This window comes from Anas platyrhynchos, chromosome 10 (assembly GCF_047663525.1).
Source record: "Anas platyrhynchos isolate ZD024472 breed Pekin duck chromosome 10, IASCAAS_PekinDuck_T2T, whole genome shotgun sequence".
Classification (NCBI taxonomy): Eukaryota; Metazoa; Chordata; class Aves; order Anseriformes; family Anatidae; genus Anas; species Anas platyrhynchos.
The window spans coordinates 16,812,471-16,835,194 of NC_092596.1; the positions used below are offsets into that span (position 1 = coordinate 16,812,471).

General features: G+C 39.8%; 1 protein-coding gene across 1 annotated transcript; it reads left to right on the plus strand.

Moving 5' to 3' along the window:
* The first annotated feature begins 208 nt into the window (after window positions 1-208).
* On the plus strand, window positions 209-20,778 carry HPRT1 (hypoxanthine phosphoribosyltransferase 1). Its single transcript, XM_027465333.3, has 9 exons — window positions 209-369; window positions 2,329-2,435; window positions 3,891-4,074; window positions 9,436-9,501; window positions 10,488-10,505; window positions 12,444-12,526; window positions 14,674-14,720; window positions 16,754-16,830; window positions 17,473-20,778. Exons 1-9 carry the CDS (start codon window positions 343-345, stop codon window positions 17,518-17,520), a joined length of 657 nt encoding a protein of 218 aa, XP_027321134.1. The 5' UTR covers window positions 209-342; the 3' UTR covers window positions 17,521-20,778.
* Window positions 20,779-22,724: the final 1,946 nt, after the last annotated feature.

Below are 22,724 nucleotides of genomic sequence, written 5' to 3' on the forward strand. Positions count from 1 at the left end.
CGCCCCGAGGTGACGGGCTGCAGGGGACCCCTTCCCACACGTGTCCCCGTCCCTTTTCTCAGTGCAAACGCCCCCACCGCCGCCTGAACCCTCCTCCAGGGTCTGTGGGTTCCCAGCTCCCGTAGGCGGGCAGCGGGAGGGGGCCGTGCCCGCCGGCCTGGGGGCTCCTCACAGGGACCGGGCCCGGGGCGGAGCGGGCGGCGGCGCCGCGGCCATGTTGAGGGCGGGGAGCGCGGAAGGCGGCGCCGGGGCCGCTGCGGGGCGCGGCGCCTCCCCGCTCCCCGCCGCTCCTCGCCGCCCGCAGCCGCACCGGCCCCGGCTCCGGCCCCGGCGGGCCGCGCCATGGCGACCCCCAGCCCCTGCATCGTGGTGAGTGCGGGCCCGGCGTTGCCTCCTCGGCTTCCCGCTGGGCCCGGCGTGCGGGAACGGGGAGGGGGGAGGCGGCTGCGGGGCTGCGGGGAGCCGGCGGGGGCCGCCCGTCCCCGTAGGGCGCCCCGCGTGGAGTCACCTTGAGGGGTTCGGGCTCCCGCTGCCCTGCCCGGCCCTGCCCGGCCCCCAGCGCCCCTCCTCGGCTGCCGGCTCGGTCTCGCCTCCTGCCCGGTGTCCTGCCACGGGGCGAGGGGCCGGCGGGGTGTTGGCAATGCCGGGGCGCTGCTTGGGCGGCTCGTGGTTGGGAGAGCCGGGGGTGCTGCCTCAGAAAGCGCCCAGAAATAACTTCCACCAGAAATAACTTCCACCAGGCACCGACCCGGCGTGGCACAACTTCCTATTTCTGTTGCTCCTCAGAGCGCGCTCAGGAGATCGTGCTCCGTGTACCAAAACCCGAACCGGGGATGCCTTCTGGAGGAAGAACCCGCTGAGGGTGTATTTTTCACCATCACTGTGCTCTCCTAAGAATCCTTTTTTTTTATTATTTTTTTTTTAAACCCAGCCCCGGGTGCTGTGAGCGACAGCGGTAGCGTGACACGCATGTGGCGCCTCGCGGCCCACGGCCATGCCTGCCGTCAGGCTGTGCCTGCGCGCCTGCCTTTACTTCCTCGCTAAAAATCCATCCGTAGAAGCCACCGAACAGCCCGCTCCGTACCAAACATAGCCTGCAAGGCTTAGTGGATGTGCTAGATGTAATTATGGGGCTGAACCGTAGGAAATTTCCGTAGCTGCTGAGAGGGACCCAGCTCCTGACACGCAGCAGATCACGGGCTCGGTGCCTGGCCTGCTGCGAGCACGGGCTGTGCAGGGGCTGCTGTGGCTGGGAGGGCAGGCCTGGCTCCTGGCCGAAATCCTCATTACCGCTTGCGCAACCAAAAAACATGTAAACAGCTGGCTGATCACAGGCAAGGTAAGTGCTTCCTTGGGCACTGAAATGGAAGAGTGATCTGCACAGGCAGCGTGGCTGAGGTGGATGCTTACCATGCCTGCCCCGCTGCGCTGCCAGCAGCAGGCTTCGGTGTTCCCCAAAAAGTTCTTTTTACACCAAGCAGCCTTCAGCTGCGTAACCAACAAGTGAAGCGATTCAAAATATATTGTCATTTTCAAGTGGCAGCGGGGCTAAGCTTCAGGGAAAGTTTTTCTTGGTGCTTTTGTGACAATATGCCCCGAACTGCAGCAGTAGTTGTATAATTACATACAAAGGCAAACCCCTTGTCCTAATTAATACACTCCTGCTAATGTTGCAAGCTGTTTCATGTGGAGAATCTGCCCGTGCGGAACAGGTTGCTGAAGCAGGGCTTTAATTTCTGGTTCTGAAGATCTTGAACCTCCACTGTTTCCAGATTGTGGTCAGAGAAGGCTTGTTTCATAGGCACATAACTTGTCCCATTAATATAGCTGTCTTGTCTTGTATTGACAGCTGGCTCGTGTGTTTTGTTGTGATTCGGTGTTGTGGAGATCTGGAAGATGTCCCTGTTACAAGGTCTGCTTGCTTAGTTGCAAAGGCAGGTTTTGCATTACACTGCTGAAATCAGAGATGTTGAAAAGCAGAAAGCTGCTTGATTCTTGTTTATTTATTTATTTTCAAATGAAATAAGATTATTTGAGGTGTAGTAATTTCATTTTCCCCCCTCTCCAATGGGGGGAAATGTTGTTAGGGCTTGAAATTATTTCCCCTCCACATCGTGCTGAGTGACAGCTCATGTAGCATTTCAGACAACTCTTGTGAGCTGTGGGTTCTGCAAGCTTCCACTTTGTGCTCTGTTCAGAAGGAAAATAAGGTGATCCCAACGAGTGTAATGGATTTGGTAGTTTATCGGGTAAAGCAAAGGATTGGCAGTTTCTCACTACAGGCTTTCTATAAGACTTTGTAGAAATCTCACCTTATTTCCTTTTCAGATTCGCGATGATGAACAAGGTTACGACCTGGACTTGTTCTGCATACCTAAACATTATGCAGATGATTTGGAAAAAGTCTATATTCCTCATGGGCTCATCATGGACAGGTTTGTTTGACTTCAGACAGTACACTGCTCCAGCTGATTCCATGACACTGGAAAAAACAATCTTCCAGTGATAGTTTTGCTGCCTGGTGACTGTCTAAACAGATTACATTTAATTAGAGACTAAGAAATACACGTGTTAATTAACTCTTTCTTGTTTGGCTTCAAAGAGTTTGTACGTTTGCAGTTACGCTATTGTTTGGAAATTTGTCAATTCTCAAAGAAATTTGTGGTACTTAGCAGTCTGCGACTTTCTTTACAGTGTTTCTTTGATGTTTTACTTAAAGTAATTAGAACACATTACTTGTTGTGCTAGTTCAATCTAAAAACAGTTACAGTCTCTCAAATATCTTTAGGATGTTAATAAGAGTAGATTATTAATCACATTATGATAAGACTTTTTCACGTTCATGTGGTAGATAACTAACACCCGATTTTCCCCTACTGTCTGCTAAAGACATTAGCCTTTGCAAATACCAATCTGTCACTTGTGGTTGCTGAAATGTATGATTTTCTCTGGAAGTTTTATCTCATGTGATGAGAAATGGGTACATGAACCTGTAAGGTGTTTTTGTTTTACTTTGTGTTTGATACTTGCCTAATTCCTTTTAACAGAATGAGCAACAAATTCAGTGGAGGAGTTGCTGGAGACACAGAACCACTGAAAAGCGGTTCTGAGTAGATCTTGTGAATAGGAATGCTTCTAGATTTTGCATGGTGCTGTTTGATTAGATTATTACAGTATTTATAATAAAATGTTTTTTAACTACACTGAAAGACCCTATGTAGGAAAAAATTGGACAAAGTACGGGTCATTAAGTAGCTGATGTAAAGTTTCTAATGGCAGGCATTCTTTGAGAAACCTGCTGTCAGCTGCTATACTGTAAATACATACCATGCTTTCTGAAATAAATTGAAAGATAAATTTAGAAACAATGATCACTGAAAAACTGTTCAGTGTTCTCTTGCTCTGCTTTATTGGCATTATATTTTGCAATCAGGACAAATTTATTCAGCAAAACATAAAGCTATAGTTGATAATTTGAGAGTTTTCTTGCTCCTCAGTTAGTGAGAGCTGCTGTCTTTTTGGTTGTGCTGATTTATTTTGCTCTTTGCATGGAAGCTGAACCTATCTTTGAAAGAAGAAAACACCCTTATGTCTCTTATCTGACGGTAAAACAATTCAGGGTGTTCAGATTTGCTTTGGCTGAGTATGATGTATGAAAACAAAGAAGTTTGGCAGTGTTACTGTTAGATTAACCTTGGAAAGCAAAACTTTGTTGACCAATAGTGGGTTAAAGTGACTGAAGTGGTAGGCAAATATTTCCGAGCAAAATATGCTTCTGAGTTTGCATGTGTTTGCTGTTGTTGTTTGCAATATAAAATACTGCTGCTATAGTAAGCAAACTAAATGTGTTACGACAGCTAACTTTTTTTTTTTTTTTTTTTTTTGTATAGGACAGAGAGACTGGCACGAGAAATTATGAAGGGCATGGGAGGACATCACATTGTAGCTCTCTGTGTACTCAAGGGTGGCTATAAATTTTTTGCTGATTTATTAGACTACATCAAAGCACTGAACAGAAACAGTGACAAATCAATCCCCATGACTGTAGACTTCATTAGGTTGAAGAGTTACTGTGTAAGTATCTCTGCAATACCGTGCAATTTTTCTGTAAATTTGACTAACTTCAAATTAACAACAGGGATGATTGAGTATTGTCACTAAATATTGCAAAAGCTTTGCCTAAGTACTGCCTAAATTGTGTTAATTTTATATAAATAGTTAAGACAATTAAGAGGAAAAAAGCAGTCACAAGCTAACTTGTTCTTTGTCTATCTTATATGATCTGGTTTCTTTCAGACTTTATCTCCCTCGGCCCAGTAAAATCCAGAACAAAGAGACCCTTTCTGTGTCCTTTACTTCTTAAACAATTTCCTCTCTGCCCCCTATCCCACCTCTAAAACTGTGGTTCTAGAATAATACAGAGGATAGTCCTACAAATCTTATTACAAAAACTTCATTCTAGGAATTTTCATGTGGCTTAGACATCACTCACCAGCTAGGAAGACTTGAAAACTGCGAACATGGTTACACTTGGGTTCCCTACCTCATCTTTTGTTTGGCTCAACTGAACAGTGAACGAAATGAATTGCATTTGGCCATGAGGAAATACTAGATTCATAAAAACAGATTTATGGTTAGCAGCCACTGAATATGGTGCTACCTTTTAAAGCCTAGGTCTAGGTTGCCTTGGCTTTATGATTTTGGAAAAGAATTTATTTTCATTTTGAACACGAGTATTTAACTTTATAGGGAAATGGAGTATGAGGTTGTATGTAAGATTTTTATAAGGGAAGCATTAGATTACATTGTGCAGGTCGAAGGAGGAAGCAGATGTATGTTAGTACTGCATGCTTCCCAACTCAGCAACAGCCTAGTCTCGTGTTTTCAAGACAGTATTTGTGGGTAGTTTAGATTTCTTCCATAAGATCACTTGTAGTGTGGAAATAATTAATTTTTTTTATTTCAATTTGTGGTGTCAAAATAAATTGCTTCTTAAGGTCCTGCTGTTAATTCTGTGTCTCAATGACCATGTTTTCCAGTCAGTAGTATAAGCTACTTGTTGTGGTTGTGGAGGAGTGCCTGCTGCAGTAGAAAAAAATAGATTACTAAGTTGGAAACTCAACTGCATTGTTCATTTAATTAAACCAGAGATAGGGTTACTTGCAGATTTAGGTTGGACTGTAGAAGAGCTTCATAAATGCGCTGCTGCTGTTGAGCTTCATAAATGCGCTGCTGCTGTTGAGCGATCTGTAAAAACTTCACCTCGTAGTGTGGCAGAGCTCAGACCAGTCAGAGTTTGGCCAGGCCTGTTTGCAGAAGAGCCGTGCCAGCTCCCGAGGTGTGTGTGCAGTGATGTCCTGGGGCTACCTGGAAACCACCGTCATGTCTGCAGAGCGTGCTGCAGTGACTCAGCTGCACTCTTTTAAGAGAAGGCAAGGCCAGGCAGAAAGGGACATGCCAGCCTTTCGTTACATCTTGCAAGGGGAGAGCTGCTTGACACACTTTCTTTCTGCTCCTCACAAAAGATTCAGGCTCCCTCTACCAGTCCATTCAACCACAAAGCCACTACATGCCCACATACGCTGTCTGTAAAAGCCACAACAGAAAGGTGAATGCCTCTATTAGAGGATAATATTTGAAAGAATAGGAAATAACTCCCACCTTTTTTGGCGAGGAAATTTGTATTTTCTGCTTTCTTCAAGGAACACATCCAATAACTTTGTTGATTTATTTAAAATATAAGGACTACACCCTTTTGCTCTCTCCACCTTCCAAGTAACTTGGAACAAACTATGGGATAAGTGTTGTGAAACACCTGGAAAAAATACTATGTTGCAAAGCAAGGCTTATTGTACAGCATGTTTTCATTGTTCATCTTTATGCATTAGGCATGTATTGGTTCTGCTGCTTTTATTTTTTACACCGCCCCCCCCAAACTATAGTGCTTTTATATTAATAGGAAAATGAACAGCAAAATAATTACGGAAGTTTTAATTCTCTTTTTGTAGTAAGAAGGAGTAAACAAAGAGAAAAGCAGAGAAATTTACACAGAAAGGAGTGTAAGCAGAATGTTTTCCATGAGGTGTTGGCTTCAGGATTTTAGTTTCGTCAGCCAATTCTGTAAAGGAATGTTTTCTTGTTCTATATGACCGAGGAGCTCCAGTTACTTGATGGCCCCACTAGCAGATTATTACGAGCATTTCATTTCTGTCAACTCTCTTAGGTAGTTATTAATATCCAGACTTACGTTCTTTAGATTGCATAACTTGATAGACTGGGTAAGACTGTCCTAACACAAACATGCGTGTAATTGATTCACTTAGTTTTCCATTATTAATGGTGCTGGAATGTTAAATCTGCTCTGTAGTTTTCATTCGTGCTTTACTAAATGGAGGAGTCAGCATTCTTAGTGATGGGAAAACCATCACAAACCGTAATGGACAGTTGAAAGTAGAGCTAGCTCTCTTGTGATTGTTTTTGGATGCAATTACTAGATCACGCTGCCTGCCTTTACAGACTGGGTAAAAGATGTTAAAAATACCATTGTTGCATAAACAAAGCAGCTGAACTCGTATAATGGTTCTAAAATTGTTGTGATTGATGTTCTATTCCTATTTGAAATTGATCATTTAATATTTTCAAGCTTATGGGTTATTTGTTTCATAATGCAAAGTTCATGCTATGATTGCACCCAAAAATAATTCTCTAAGAATACTGAGATGATGAAGCTGTGATTAAATGTTACTTATAATTCCTGCTTTCGGAGTCCTTACAAATGAGTTTTAATGATCTGGCAAGCTGTTAAGAAATTGAAAGATAGTGTTTGTGAACAGAACCAGATCTCTGTATTCTTGACAAATAGTTTATTTTTCTTGTGCTAGAAGAATGGCTTTTCACCAGTTTCCTGCATGTAAAGTTAGAGTTAAGCAAAAGTTGCTTATGTAGTCACAAAGGGCAGCCAAAACACAATGGACGTGTTGCATTGTCACTCAGGAAAATAGGGCTTTTCGGAAGAGTACTGCAGCTTTAAGGCAAAATCTAGTTAGGCTGGTTGAGACAGTATTCTGAAAGATCTTGTGTTAACTGAGCCTTATAGCAAATACCATGAGGAACTTAAAATGCCTTGTCAGGGGTTACGATCTTGCAGCACGTTATTATTTTCCAGCAATGACAATGAGGCAGTGAAAACAGATCTAAACAGTAAATCTCTAATGTGTTAAATCACAAAGCATTAAAGTCTTACCAGTACTGAAATCAGAAATAATGCTCCTGAAGATAATTAAAGTGTTGCTTAATTATTAAACAAAGTTCTTTCCAATGGAAATCTGGTTAAAACCAGTGTTGGAAATTCGTTAACCATTTTTGATCCTTTAATTGCTCAGAAACTCAGTACCTGCATAGGAATGTAGGTTTATATGCCAGTGAAGGTTTATGTTTTGTGTTAAAAAATGTAGCAATTTGTAGGGTGCTTGGTGGGAAGGACAAGGGCAGATTTTGTTGGTTAGATTGTTTTTCTCTGCTGATCAGTATACTTGAGTATGCATAACCCACAGGGTTCTGTAGTGATCTGTAGTTCTGTGTTGTTATTGTTTGATTATAGTGTGTTGCTTTGTAGCCAGAGAGATCACCAGGAAACTGATCTGCATGCATGTAATGAGAGGACTGGTCTATCATCTGTGCATGTTGTTTTAATGGAACAAATATCTGTAACATCTTTCTCCGTCTTCCTTCTGTAAGAAATGGTGCTTTTTACATCCTTCCATGGAAAAAGGATGAAATTCTTATTCATGTAGGAATAGATAAGAGAGAATCCTGCAACATGAACAAGGAAAAGCTTAAAGCTGTCATTTAAGATAATTTTAAGATAGGATGAACACAGGAAATGCCCCTCAGCATTACAAACATGGTGCTTAACTGAATCCCATTTTCGTGATTAATCTAACCAGTATCTCTGGCATTCAGTATAAGTCTGCTATTTACTGGGTCAAGCAGCAGACATTTTGGACATCCTATTTTTGGACTTTTTCAACACAGTGGTATTGGTTCTGTTCACTATAGTTTTCTTTAAAACATGGGGTAAAACTGTAAAGGTGCTTTTTCTAATGCTTTGTGCTTGCCTTTTTTTTTTTCAATGTTTTGTCATGGGAATCTAAAATAGAAAGTATCTGTTAGTCTCGTTATCTGCTTTTACATACCTAGAGCTGTCAGCACTTCTTTATCCTAGAGCATTGACGTCACTGTCCAAGGGATTTTAATACATTTTCTCTTTACTGTAATCCCAGTGTTGCTTATGGTGTGCTCAGTGTGTGTTTCTCTCTAAACCATTTACCCCTTTTTTGTGTGTGATAACACTTCTACTTTTTGTCTACAACTGGTACAGTATGAATATGTGTGTCAGTGAAAACAGGAAGCTGTATGTGGCTGTCTGTTCCCCTGTGGTCTCCTCTCTATTGTATCTGCCATTTTGGGGCATGGGGAAGGAACTGCTCTTTTGCTGCTTGTCTGCATGGTCCTGCAGTAAGGTTGGGCTTCACACTGAAGCGGCAAAATAATAAAGGTTTTCTAAAGGGAAGATATGCAGTAAAGAGCTGTGAGAATGAAGTTTGAAAAGTGGTATGACCCTTCAAATAAATGATTAAATTGTAGGATAATGACATCATCTGTAAGTAGCACAGTAATGAGTATAGCACGATTAATAAGAACTATGAGACAATGTCAAGGTTTAAAGTCAGCTGAATGACTTTAAATAAACTGCAGAGATCTGGAGGTACCCCAGGAGTTGTTTTTAACTTTCTTATATAACAAACAGTTCACTGATGCTTATATCAAAGCCTAGTTTTACTAAAGCAAAATGCTGTACTTTAGTGATAGGATTGTGTAGCTGTGTCGCTGTTTAATTACCACAATGAGAAATTTATCACTATTTGTAAAATAGGCAAACCCAAGCTTTTCTGGCTATTATTGTAGCTTATATTTCTTGTTCTTAATCTGTGCCTTGTTTGCTGGATATTTCATTGTTGTTATGATTGCTTATTTTTATTCAGAGTAAGGCTTTCTAAGGCATCAAAGTTTAAAATGTAAATTACCAGCTATATAGCAGCGTACAGCTTGGAAACTTTTTTTTTTCTTGTTTTCCATACCTTTAATATATATGTAGGAAATAATATTTTTTTATATACATGTGTGTATATAATGGTCACAGATGAGAAGTGGTGCCTGTATTTATGTAAATATTTTTTTCAAACAATCTTTTATCTGAAATACAATCTTTCAGTTTGATTACTTGTAATTTCTTAGTTAACAGATGTTGCTGGTGCAATGTTTCTGAAAGCTTTGGTATTTGTGGGTTATGTACTTTGCAGTTTTGATATTTATTAGAAGAAAAATTACTTTAATTCTGGTGATACTAATGCTTACCCTGCTCTTTCTTACTAGAATGATCAGTCAACTGGAGATATAAAAGTCATTGGTGGGGATGACCTTTCAACCTTGACTGGAAAGGTATGGCACATTATATGTTTAAAGCAACCCCTTCCCCCCCAAAAAAACAATCCTAAAAAAAAAAAAAAAAAAAAAAAAAAAAACCAAACCAAAAATAACAAACCCCACCGAAGAAACAAATAATTAGAGTTTTAGAAAGGAAGAAAAAAAAAAAAAAAGAAAACTAATGTTTCATTTAAAATATTCACCATTGTAGAGTGGTGGGGTGCATAAGCCCCACCAGAGCCATCTCTATGAAGCATCTTTTATGAAGCATTATGAACTTCATAACATATGTGTGTATATTCACTGTCTTCAGTATAAGGAAGTGTTAGATTTGTTTTTCTGCATTGCCTAAGAATAGTCTTGTCTTGGTTGTTGTTAACAAAGTACCTTTAAAAGAGAGTAGCGTTACTTATTTACTGTGTTGGTGTTTCATTGCGATAGTGAACGGAGTTGGTACTGTCTAGACATGTAACTTGCAGGTTAGGGAATAAGGGTCCTGTTACAGGCAATGAAGAGACGGAAATGCAGAGAATGTAAATTGGGAATCTGCTTTTCTTCAGTGGCTGTGTAGAGATCATTGAGCTAGATATCTGTGGGTAAGACATTGATGCCTCCTGTTCTGTCAGAACACATGGCTTTCCCCTTCTGATTACACATAAACAGTCTCCGTCCCATTTCAGTGTAAATGACGTAGGTGTGACAAAACAGTACATAACTTTATAGTATGACATTCTCTGCATTATAAGAATTTAAAGGCCACTTTGTACTCAGCATGAGATGTTGAGGCAAGTCTCATTGTCAACTAATTGTCATTAGAGCATCAGAAATGTTAACTAAATAGAATTCACTGTTACATGTCCTAACATACGTAAATCATGATACAAATATTTAACTGCATTGAAAAATAAATTATTAAGTTATAGAAGACAATATATGTAAGAAATGCTTTATTCTTTAAATGCTAATTGATTCTTCTTGTCTTTTTTTTTTCTTTCCACTAGAATGTTTTAATTGTAGAAGTAAGTATTATGTTTCACTTTGAAGTTCTAACGTGTGACTGGCAAAAGACCTCAAACAGAAGTTGATTTTAAGTCAGAAATCCTACAGTTTCTGGTTTCAAGGTTTTTAGTTTCTGACTCTGGGCCTGAATTATGCAAGTGGTCTCTGAATTTGAAATGACCTGTGTTTTGAATTCTCACATAGCATTCAACTATACCAAATTTGACAAGGAAAATATCTGTGTAAAATTGCTTGCTGTTTGCATTTGATTTCAGTTTTCTGTGATTCTGTCAATTCTTAAATGTCTTTAAAAAAATAATAATAATAATAATTCTTATTAAGAAGTAACCTGAGCAAAGTGGTACTAAGTGTGTTATTGTTCTGAGTTTATAACAGCAAACTAGGAAATTAAACTGGAGGGGTAGAAAGAAGTTCCTAGTAGGAATATCCTAAAATACATGGGAAAACAGAGCTAAGGCCAACATCTCTGTGTACAGTTTCTTTAGCAGCATGGAGAATATTGATTCCTAATTTGCATTTTGATAGTGCTAAATTCCCATTTCTCTATCTTGTCATGGTTCTTTGATACTAGGTACAATACACTTCAGTCTGATTTCCTAGTAGGTACTGTTGCTTAAATCTTGCTTCCATACCTCTTTGATGAACGATGTTGCTTACATTCAGTAAGTATGACTTTTACAAAGGATGATCTAGAATAAGATCGCTAACTTGAGGATGGCAAAGCAGAAGTACTAAACGGGAAAAATGAACGTATAGAAGTAATAATGTCTTCAGACTCCAAATAGTGGAAATGGCTTTGTTCATAAGCTATGGCAACTGATTCAGCCACCAAATGAAAGGATGTTTCCTTCTGTCATTAAATGTGTTTTTTTATGTACGTCTTTTTTTAATTTGAGAAGGTTATATTATTCCACAGGAAACACTTTTGAACTAAACTGTTTTAGTTCAGCTCTAAAACTCCTACCAAACTAGTATGTATACAGCAGTCATCTGTGTGACCGGTGGCGTCCTTTGAAGTGTATTTGCTTCAGATAGGCAGATGCATTTAATTATGTATCTGCTCCATTTCAGATGAATGTATGTCTTCAAAGTCCCAGGCAGCTAAGTAGGTTAGTTTCTCATCTGTTCAGTGAATCATCTCTCCAGTGCCTTATATTGTGCCTTATATATAATTATACATTGTCAAATATGAACCCTTTGACCAATCACCATTTTAACTGTCAAACAGTGGGGGAAAACAAACAAACAAACAAACAAAACCAAAAAACATTATTATAGGCACCAAAGCACTTAGGTTTTCCATACAGAATCCCTTTGATGTATAAAAACAAACAAACAAAAAAGAAGAAAAGAATCCCATCCCTTTCTGTGCAGGGGATGGGATTAAAATGGTGTGTCAAACATCATTTTAGTGTATATAAATAGAAACTTTAGAACTGCACCCAGATATTGCCAGTGCAGCTTCTTTGTCTTTGGATCTTTTTGGGTTTGTAATGTAAGTTGCACTTCTTTTTCCTGTAATTGCATTGATGTGTTGTTCTGAATATTTTCCCTTCTTATTTTCTTTCTGTTATATACATCTCTCTCTGAGTTCAACTGCAAGACTAATGTTACATTTATAATATTGGAATTAAACAATGTTTGTCAAATAGCTACAAGGAACACAAGCCATAAACTCTTCAGAGGGAGCCTAGAAGGTCATAGTTCAGTAACTGCTTTCAAAGTAGTAGTTATCCACAGTTTTGACTGTTGCGATCACTTTACTGAGCATCATTGCTTAAGCACAATATAGCGTTATATATCACCTGTATTTGATTATGAACGTTATTTTGTCATACTTTTGTGCTATTACGGATGAGCAATTTCTGCAGTAAAAACTTGAAAATGCTACTCTGAAATTTTTAATATTCTCACTTACATGACACTTTTATTTTCAGGATATAATTGATACTGGTAAAACAATGAAAACATTGCTGTCTCTACTCAAGCAGTACAATCCAAAGATGGTGAAAGTAGCCAGGTAAACTTCTAAATGTGATTATTTGTGCTGTATTTCAACTTCAGAATGACACACAGTGGAATAAAAAGATAATATAGAATATATTCCCATAGAGGAGAAACAGGAAGGAGCATTTCTGCAGGAGTCATATATGATGGAGTTAGAATTCAGTATTTGTTTAAACTCAACTTCTGCTTGTTGTGGGAGCATACGTTCATTAAGGCTAACAGAAATGCTCTTCTTTCCAGTCCTATTGCTTGAAAAATATCAGTGCATCAGAAAGGGATAGCTTGTGCGTGTTCAGTACATGTGTTGCCTTTTGTTCTAGTAATATTTGTGGGGTTTTACCACTGATCTTTAACTTAGGTTTAAAAGTATATGGAAGAATTTAAATATTTTGGGCATAAAAAAAAAACAACAACCTCTCAAGGTGGCAGGGGTATTTTCAACACAAATTTAGTTCATAAATATAAACTTTTACTAGAGATTGGGATTAAAAAAAAAGTCAGTGGTTGACATCTATGGTCACACAGTATCTGAACGTGTTTCTGTTTGCAACTTCATTTTTTTTCAGTGGTGTATCTGTGCAATGGAGACCTTTGGTCTGCCAGCTTTAATTGTAGAATTAAATTAGTTTGCACTAAACATTACTGTTTATATAGAGTATATAGTGTAGCTGAGCCTCAGAGGTCATTCTGTGAGTCACCCAGCCATATGCTCTTTTAGGCTTTTCTACTTAGTTGCATCTTTAATCAGTTAGTTATGAAACGTCTTCTAATTAAATAACTTACAGTTAGTAAGAAATGTTGAAGGTAATATTAACCAATATCAACATTCCTCCTACTTCTTTTTAAATTGCATCTTTTACGCTCCTATGCTGTGATTGTGTATTTTACAATAAAAGCATAATGATTGCTGGGGATTAGAGATAAACCAGAGCTGTGTGTAAAATCTAATCAGTTGTGTTGCCATAACAATGTCAAGGCAGTTGTTAGATGTACTAGAGCAGCTCTTCTTGATGATAATGTGGGGATGACCTGCTGAAGGTGAGGTTTTTGTTTTTTTTTTTCTCCGTGGCCTGCTTAAATGTACCAGATTTTAAATATTTGTCACTGAATAGTACCTTAATGCTACAGTGTACATCAGAAGTAGAATACAGCATGAACAAAGCCTAACTTCTGATTGTTTAAACCTGTTGCGGTTCAGGTCTGCCAAAGACCTGAGCAAGTAAACATGATCATGCTGGATAGGTTTAAGTGTTATGCTGTTAGATAGTTCACTTGCCTTTCTTTTCTTAATTTTGTTTTCTTTCTCTCTGACAATTAAGCAGTTGTAGCAGGGAGATGTGAATTAATGCTAATGTGATTTTGGGTTGGTTTGATCAAGTCTTATGCCAATACTCAAATTAAGACTCTCAACTAGAAGTTTCAGAAACTGAATGTCTAAAGACAGACAAATGTCAGGATGATGGGGTCATCTTCTGAAAGTGCGCAACTGAATAATGAGTGAGTCAAATTAAACTAGCAAGGTATTTCATTCTGCTACAGTACCCCCAACTCTGTATGTCTGTGCTTTTTACACCTCTGACTATTAATTCTGTGAAAGTGGAGCTGGTTTATATCAGCTTATGATCATCAAAACCAATTACATTTTCTGTATGGGGGTAATTAGTACTACCAATGGAAAAACAGCTGAGGACATGTTGCACAAGTGCAATTGAGGTTACGTTTAACCAGCTGAACTTTTGCTTCATAACACTAACGCTTTTGAAAAGATCTCAGCTGGTCTGGCTAGATCCCAAGTTGTCACCTCTTTACCTGCGAGCTAAACCAATTGCACCTGAGGTTTCTAAAAACACATAAAACCTAATTAAGTCACTTCTGGCAATGAAAATCCTTCCAGTAAAGTATCTCACAGCCTCTTTCCTGCAAACATTTTGTTTATCCCTTAGGCTGTAAACCATTCATGATTCTAGGAAGTTTTGAGTTTGTCTATATGATCAGCTGCACCTGCAAATGAATAATATGTTTAAAATGTATATAGTTATGCTGTCAATTATGCACATGTAGTCTCACTGAAGTGGAATTCAGCTAATCTTCATAACTGTTTCATATAATTGAACCTGGTGTTTTTCCATGTTTCAGTTTTACATTGTTTTTATTTGACAGTTTGTTGGTAAAAAGAACTCCTCGAAGCGTGGGATATCGGCCAGACTGTAAGTGACTTTTTGACACCCATTATCAGTTTTTAAAAATATGTTGTATATATGTTGATGTATTGTGTACTCTTTGGTCAAAGTCCAAGGGTGTTCCAAGTAAGTTTTCATGAATGGTTTTTGATTTATTTTGCTCTTATTTGGGAAGTTTAAATATTTGGAATGTATTTTGACAGAGTTAATACAGATTTGGTCTAGTCTTTTTTTTCTTAACTTTTTGTGGCATTTTATTATACAGAAAGGAAACTTTGATATTTTGGTCCAAGTTAATCCCTCTTCATATGGAAATTCTCCTAGCTTGCACGTTAATCAAACGGTTTGTTCAGCAGAATCTGCTGGATTCATCCTTGACACTTTTGGGAGTGTTCCAGGTGCCTAAACATAGCCACCCAGTGCCACTTGGATGTCCCCAGAAATGTAATGGGACCACACAGGGTAACAGATCTGACCAAAGTTTACAGTGGTAAGATGTTCAAAATAGCACAAACCCAATCTTGTTTAAGCATCTGGATTACTCTTGTCATGTCTTCTTGTCTGTCCCAAGACCGTAAAGGAAGGAATAGCATCCAAAGCACACGAGGGTGTCAGTGATAGCCCCTCTTGGCTTGGAAAGGGCTACGTGTGCTATCCCTGTGCCAGAGGTTGATTTCCTGTTCATGTGGACTGTGCACTTTCGCAATGGAAGTTTAGCAGAATTGCATCTTCTTCCCCCTCCTTTCCAAGTTTGCACAGTATTCTTAGATTGAAATTTCTCAGTGCCTTGAAAGCTTAATTCAGGTGCTTCCCTCACTCGAGGATGCCTCTCTTTCCTGAGATCTTATTAGGGGTTTAGCTGGGTTAACAGTCTGCCTTTCTGAGCATCTTGCAGCAGATGACTTGTTTTGCCATCTGTCCAGAGACGACCTGTTCAGTGCAGAACCCGTGAGCTCTGAAGGCAAGAGACAACGCAGCAGTAGTGCTTGGGCCTGCCTTCTATCCGTGTATCATGAGGCCAAGTAGACTCTAAACATTGCCTTATTTTTTCCAGAAGCATACACAGTCTTTCACTGGAATTGTGTGATTTATCTCCGTTTTTTTCGTTACTGAGCCTCTCTGTAACCAGGGAGAGAGAAACAGCATAGCTCAGGAGTCATTCATTTTTAGCATGAGGAGAGAAAGCCTTCTGGAAACGTCCCTACGTTGTCTTACAGTGTATGTGGATGGCTTGGACTGATAACTTCTTGACTATCCAAGGACTGTCCTGCTAGAGCCATGTCCACTTGGACAATCTATGGAACAGCTGATGTGTTTTTTTTAGGCAGCTTCTATGGGAAAAAAAACTGAAACAAAACACAACAACAAAAAACCCACCGGTTTCTGAAAAGTGCAAGTGACACCATAAATAAGAGAGCACCTTTTACCCTGTGGTCTTCACTGTTCTCTATACCAAGGGCTTGGCACTTACAGCGTGCTGCTCTGCAGAGCTGTCCCGCAGTCAGAGTATGTCCTGGTACACCAGGTTGTTGTCCACGAGCAGCCAGAGGGGAGTGAGTTTTGTTTGGGCACTGCCTCAAAGACGAAGGACTGGTTCCCCTGCAGTAACTCTGGTTCCTCCTGGTGTTGACGTGTTCCATGCTTACTCTCCCAGCTCTTCACAAAGAGCCCAGTTGGACTTGCACATCTGTAGTTTTGAGGGAGCTGAGAGCTGAACCTACCTGCTCATTATCCCAGAGGTGACCTTACTTATAGCTGTGCCCAAGGCAAGGAGGGCACACTCACACAGGTGCTGCCTTTTGAATGATACTGTGAGGGTGACAACTAAAACAAAATAAAATGCTACTGTCTGGGAACCAGTAAGTAAATCTATTTCATTTTGTTTTAGTTGAATTAAATCAACAAATAAAGTTAGACCATTAACTAGCTTGAATATTAATCTCGGGATACTTGAATGGAAGAAATGAAATGTTATGCTTATATGTCTATAAAATTCTAGATTCTCTCTGTAAAAAGGTCTAGTGAACTCTAGGAAGTTCTTTTCTTATGTTCTTTTTCAGTTGTTGGATTTGAAGTGCCAGACAAATTTGTTGTGGGATACGCCCTAGATTACAATGAATACTTCAGAGATTTGAATGTAAGTAACTTTTCCCGTATGTTTTTGTCCATTTAAAACTAGGGAGGAGGAAGGAAGGGAAGTCTCCTTGCATCACTCTTTCTCCTCTGTGTAAATCACAGCTCACGTGCAAGTCTGTTCCGTTAGTGATGCAACGACGAGAGCAAAGGCTAGAGCAGCACAACAGTGTTTCGGAGCTCATATGACACTAACTTTTGTTTTGCTTCATGCAGAATGGAGGCTACGCATCTCCTGTCAGCTTTGAAATAATGTGGCAGTTTGTATGAAGTTTCTTATCTTACCAGATATATCTGCAAGAAATAAGTGCATTTCCTTAGTTACATCAAAATTAGAGAGGAGAGACCTTGGATGTTGAGATGTTTGCATTTTATGCTAGGTCATTATGAATTTTTCATCTGGGTCTCACTAACCTTATAACAGACGTTGGGTAGGAGAGAGAGGAAGTCCAGTGCTGAGATCTGTAGACAAAAAAAAAAAAAAAGAAGCTGAAGTTTTTCTGCATAAACAATATCACAAGGCTCTTTGGTACTGAAATGTGTATAGCATGCTTTTATTGTTTTCAGAAGTGCATTATTGAATACATCTGTAAACATCATCCTACATTACTTTCTAACAGGAGCTTTTTATTTTGTTTTGTTTCAGCATATCTGTGTGATCAGTGAGACGGGGAAGCAGAAATACAAAGCATGAAAGCATAGTTCAAGTGCTCTGATAGCAGAGCTTTGAAATGTTTTGTTTACTGAGTCCTATCTTTCACAGGCTTCAACTCTGGTACACCAGCTAAAATTGTAGAATTATCCACCCCCATTGTCATATGCTTACTATAACTTATTGCATGTACAATATACAAATCTTGTCTTGTTCATTTATATTTTAGAAATGTAAACAATTAGTGCAATTCTGCACTCCTTATTTTGATTTGCACTATGACTCTACCGACTATTGCTGCCCCTGGTTGGGTTGTGCTGTTTGTGAGCTCCGGAGTCTAACTCTTGCAGTGGTAAATTGCTTAAACCTCATCAACCCAGAACTGAAATAGTTCAAGTACTGTAAATGTAAAACACTTTATGATAGGGAAGTCTATTAGTAATATTTTTAAAATCTGTAATTTAAGTTTTATATTTTCATGCACAAATAATGTGATTGTGATTAATGGATAGTTGCACCTTTGGGTGTTATAAAACATGAGGAGCAGCCAGTTACAGTATCTGTAATCTCCAAGGAGCTGATTCAAGTCTCCTGGAGTTGCCTTATCGCTGTAAAAGTCTGGGTAAAAAAAATCTTTTTTTTTATTTTTTTATTTTTTGAGCTAAAAGGAGATGGAATGACAAAGCAGAATGTTTAAAATCTAGTTTAAGTTGAGCTGTTCATTTCTTTTGGATTTTTTCTTTAAAAATACCCATCAGACAGTGAAATTGCCTTTTAAATTTAAACAATTTTAATATATTTTTGAAAAAGTATTGTAATGTTTACTTTATAAGATCTACAAAACAAAGTACTTTAAATAAAGGCTGTCTCTTTAAAATAAGCCCCATACATCTATGCCACTCATTCTGTATATTAAAGTGCTCTTGAAATTTTCTTAGTAATATTTTTCATAAGTGTTTCTGACAGTGAAGGCAGACTCTACATTTGTTATCTTTGTAGAGCCTTTAGTCAGTATTGTGCCATCTACAAGAGATGATAAAGGCCTGAGGGAAAGCTATTGAAATACTTGCATATTCTATAACCAAACTGGATTTCAGAGAAAATGCACTGAGTAGTGTCCTGTGTTCTGTTTTGGCAAAAATGAAGAGTGAAGAATATGTTCATTTAAATAATATACAGGGGTGGGAGGGAACACACAACCATTTTGTAAGTAATCGTTTGGGTTTGTTTTATTAACATTTTGTTCATGCTGAGTTTAATTCTAAACATGGCAGCCCACCTTGCACATTTTCCTTCTGCCGTGGTGTTCCATCCCTTAGCTTACACAGTACCTGTACTTCTGCACGTGGGTTCTTCCACTGTGTGCTAGGATTCAGTGCTGGTCAGTGCTTAATACATAACGATCTTTTTGACAGCCTGTTTTTAAGATGTTTTCTGGTTTTGAAGTTTGGGTTGTGCTTTTGTACTTTTCCAAGTACTGCACATCATTCTCTCTCCATGGCGTATTCAGTTACAACTGTAGTAGTTTGCAGCAGACCTGAAATATGAATAATTTACATAATGTAATTGAGACCAAATGACCGTGATGTGTTGGAGATGTAAATTTGTATTTGTAACTCAAAGTTCTCATTAACAAATATGATAACACTGGTTGTGATTATACTATACTTCTGCAATGATCCAGGTTAAGGTTAAATGTTCCAAAGAGCTTTTCTGAAAGCACTACGAAGACTGTATTTCTCAATGTTTGTGTGTATGCTTATCAACCTGCGCTGTACCTGGGAATCCCTTTTGGAAAATACATGGTGCATGTCTAAGAAGAGGAAGCACCAAAACAACACAAAAAAATATAAATCCACTTAAGAATTCTTACATCCATTAAGTTTTCATTAGGTGGGGTTGAACTTAAGGTCTAATTATAAAAAAGTACTGTTTTCTCCTGCCTTCTTAATGGTTCCTACTTCACAGTGGATTTCAAAATTGATTGATGCCATCTAGACATTACACCAGAGAGGTGGCATCAACGTACCTATTCACATGTGAAACGGTAAGAATCGATGATGTTCAATATCTTTTAAGACTAAACCCTTACGCGAGTTTGTCCTGTAAGTTTTCCTATCTTGGTTAAGACCAATTCAAACGCTGTGATTTGGGAACAGCAGGAGAGGTTGAGTTAGTCATAACAAGGGGTTTATCTTCCAAAACATAACTGGACGAGAGAAAATACCAGCCCTTTGGGGTAAGGGTTCAAACTGCATGAACTTGCAGATGGCATAGTCACAGCTTGAACGCTGGCAAGATATTCCAGTGGGACCTCTTGAGCCACACTAACAACAGGACTGAGACTGCAGGATACAGGATTGTCTTCTAACAACCTTGGCTGTGTCTGATAGAAAAGTTAGATACTCCAGAAAAAAAAAAAAAAAAAAAAAAAAACTATCACCCCAGAGGGTTTCCTTATTCAACAGCTTTTATTGTTGCCTATGAAGATTATTCGGAAAAGAAATGTCCCCCTCTCCTGCCCTTGCTAGAACAGTCCTAACCTGTTGCAGTCTTTTACAGAAAATGTCTGTGTACTACATGAAGATGAATTTTCACATGAAAAAAGTTGAAAATGCAATCGTTACTTCTTATTAGGTAATTTTGGTTAAAAGACTGGGGTTTTGGTCACACCTTTGCAAGTTAAATGCAAGCTTTTTGCAGCCCAGATGTGTATTGTTAAAACATTATGAAAGCACGGAGAAAATCTTGTATTTGAATATTTATGTGGCATTTGAAGTTCATTATAGTTCCACATTTTATGAATCACAAATGTACACTGGAAAAGTAATTTTGATTATTTATAGGCTTTAATATACTGTTTTACCCTGTGGCATCTGGAATTTCTGCATGTTTTGATTCTAGTCCGTCACAGACCATTAACGCTGACTGACGCGGCACCAAAGTGTGTAGCTTTGGTTAGAGCATTCATCCTCCTTGCTGTACATTTGCACAGATCCAAATCTAAGGGACTCGAGGCAGATCTTGGAGATGTGGGAAAAAGGGTTTTATGCAAACTGTGCTGACAGTTCGCTTTTGGGCAGGTTGTTTTGGGTTAAAGAGAAATCCCATTGTGGAAAATGTAGACAAATGAGGATCTTTGCATTGCCTTGTAAACGTATGTCGTGGCTGATGGTGTGTTGGTGGTGTCCCGTTGTCTATTACGCTCTGGAAATCCTGTCAAGCATGCCTTGATCCAGCAGTGAGGACCTGGCACTACATACGGGGAGCTGGTTACATTAAAGGACTGCTTTTGCTGTGTCCGACTGCTTTTAATTCCCATTCAGGTTGCACCTTGCAAGATCAGATCTCACCTGTATACGAGTACCTTATAGCAGATGAGATGTCATGGTATGTTTTTTTTTCTTCTTGTAGTGTTTGAGCGCTTGAAATCTTTAATTTTCACAAGCAGCTTTAGTTCAGGAACTATTCTGATGGGGAAACAGTAGCTTAACTCTGTAACGTGCCAGTCCCCAGCAGGTTATCTGTGCAGACACAAAGTGAAGAGGCCAGGGCAAAAAAAAGCACAAAGGTTCAGCATGGCCTTGGCCTAGAAAGGGTCCACAGTAGCAACTGCCAGGTGATAAAAGCTGGTGCAAGGTCTGGGGAGGGGAAGTGGGTACATTTGAATGGCTGCAAGCACTACTTCTGAAAATGCTTCCCTCCCATCTGTTCTGCTCTTAAAACACCAACTGGTGGATGGAAACAGAAGGTGAAAATGATTACAGAGCCGCTAGGAGAGGCAGGCCTGTTATGGTGAGTAAAACAAGGCAGGTATTTATCTAACGTGATTATTGGGGGTGTCTTGTTTCTAGAGACTTAATTTAGAGCTTAGTTCTCCCACAATATTTTGCTATGCATGGCAGCAAAGAAAGCCTATTGCACTGGTTCCACACCTGCCTCACCTTCTGAGGCTGCCGATGCTGGCCTGGCTCTGGGTTTGCTCCCTGAGCCCCGGGACCCAGCAGGGAAAGTGGCCACGAGCCCTGGTGTGGTGTTTGCATGAGCACGAGGTGTTGGCTGGACTTCCCTGCGGTGCCGAGGGCCAACACCCTTCTCCCTAAGAATGGGGTTTCTGGGTACTAGTGAAGCTGGGTGCTGGCACTGCCTCACCTGCTCTGCCATCAGGGTGGCCACCAGGTCTGGGAAGTGTCCGAGCAGTGATGCCGATGCTGCTTGTTCCTTTGGCTGCTGCCTACCGGAGGAGCTGGGATGTGATAAAACCAATCTTATGGTGAGGGGGAGGTGGGGCGGGGTGTCTGTGTACGTGTACAGCTCCTTTCCCTTAAATGCTTTGCCCATTTTCTCTTCCATTCACAAACTGCGACACACCAAGCAGAGACGATAAACTGCAGCAGAAATACACTTTTCAGTGTAAATTCGTTATGCTTGCAATTAGAAAGCCAGATTGTGCTTTCTAGTAAAGGAATAACCACCAAAAAAAAAACACTTTGCTTGTGGCAGCTGTGTCTGTCTGCCATACAACCTAGTCTCCTCCTTGCCATCGCTTATTTCCTAGCAGTTGGGCACACTCAGATAAATTTTTTCAGTATGAGGAAACTGTTTCCTCTCATCAAGCATAAGCCGTGAGAACTCCCGCTCTGCAGTTTATAAATGAATGTGTGCTCGATGTGAATTGTATTTTGAGTAATCGTCGGTAGTCTGTTACTTGAAGAGAACATAAGAATGGTTTTACATGAGAAATTCCAGCGAGCAGTGTAGTGTTATACTTTGCTTCAGAAATGAATGGATTGGAAATAGCATTTGTCTTCCATTTGGTGAGCTTGTTGCCAAGAGCCCCTGAGTCATCAGGGCACCAGAGCCATCGTTTGCTCTGCTCGTTGCACTCCTGCTTCAGCAACCTCACCGCAGAGCACGTGAGCAGGGTTTGGTTTGCCAGGTGCTTGGGACCTTTGTTTAATTTAACCTGAGATTTTGTCCTTCTTGTGCCTTTGCATCACAGGTACTGGATACTTCCCACTGCATGACATACACTGTGTACATGGTTAGCATCACCTTAGTCAGTTACTCTTGATAAAGGAGACACATAAAGTGTTTCCTCCCTCATGGTGCAAAGAGCAAGACCTGAACTTATTAACATTTAGCACTGGGAGTTGCTGTTGTGCAAGGCACTGCACAAACACGTACTGAAGCCAGTCCTGGCTCAAAGCACGCTGGAGGAAAGATGAGGAAAAGCAGATGAGGTG

Excerpts from the sequence above, each read along its gene's own strand:
- HPRT1 (XM_027465333.3), top strand. The coding sequence starts at position 343 with ATGGCGACCCCCAGCCCCTGCATCGTG. Across the intron at positions 370-2,328 it reads CCCCCAGCCCCTGCATCGTG|ATTCGCGATGATGAACAAGG; the intron begins GTGAGTGCGGGC and ends TTTCCTTTTCAG. Across the intron at positions 4,075-9,435 it reads TTAGGTTGAAGAGTTACTGT|AATGATCAGTCAACTGGAGA; the intron begins GTAAGTATCTCT and ends CTTTCTTACTAG.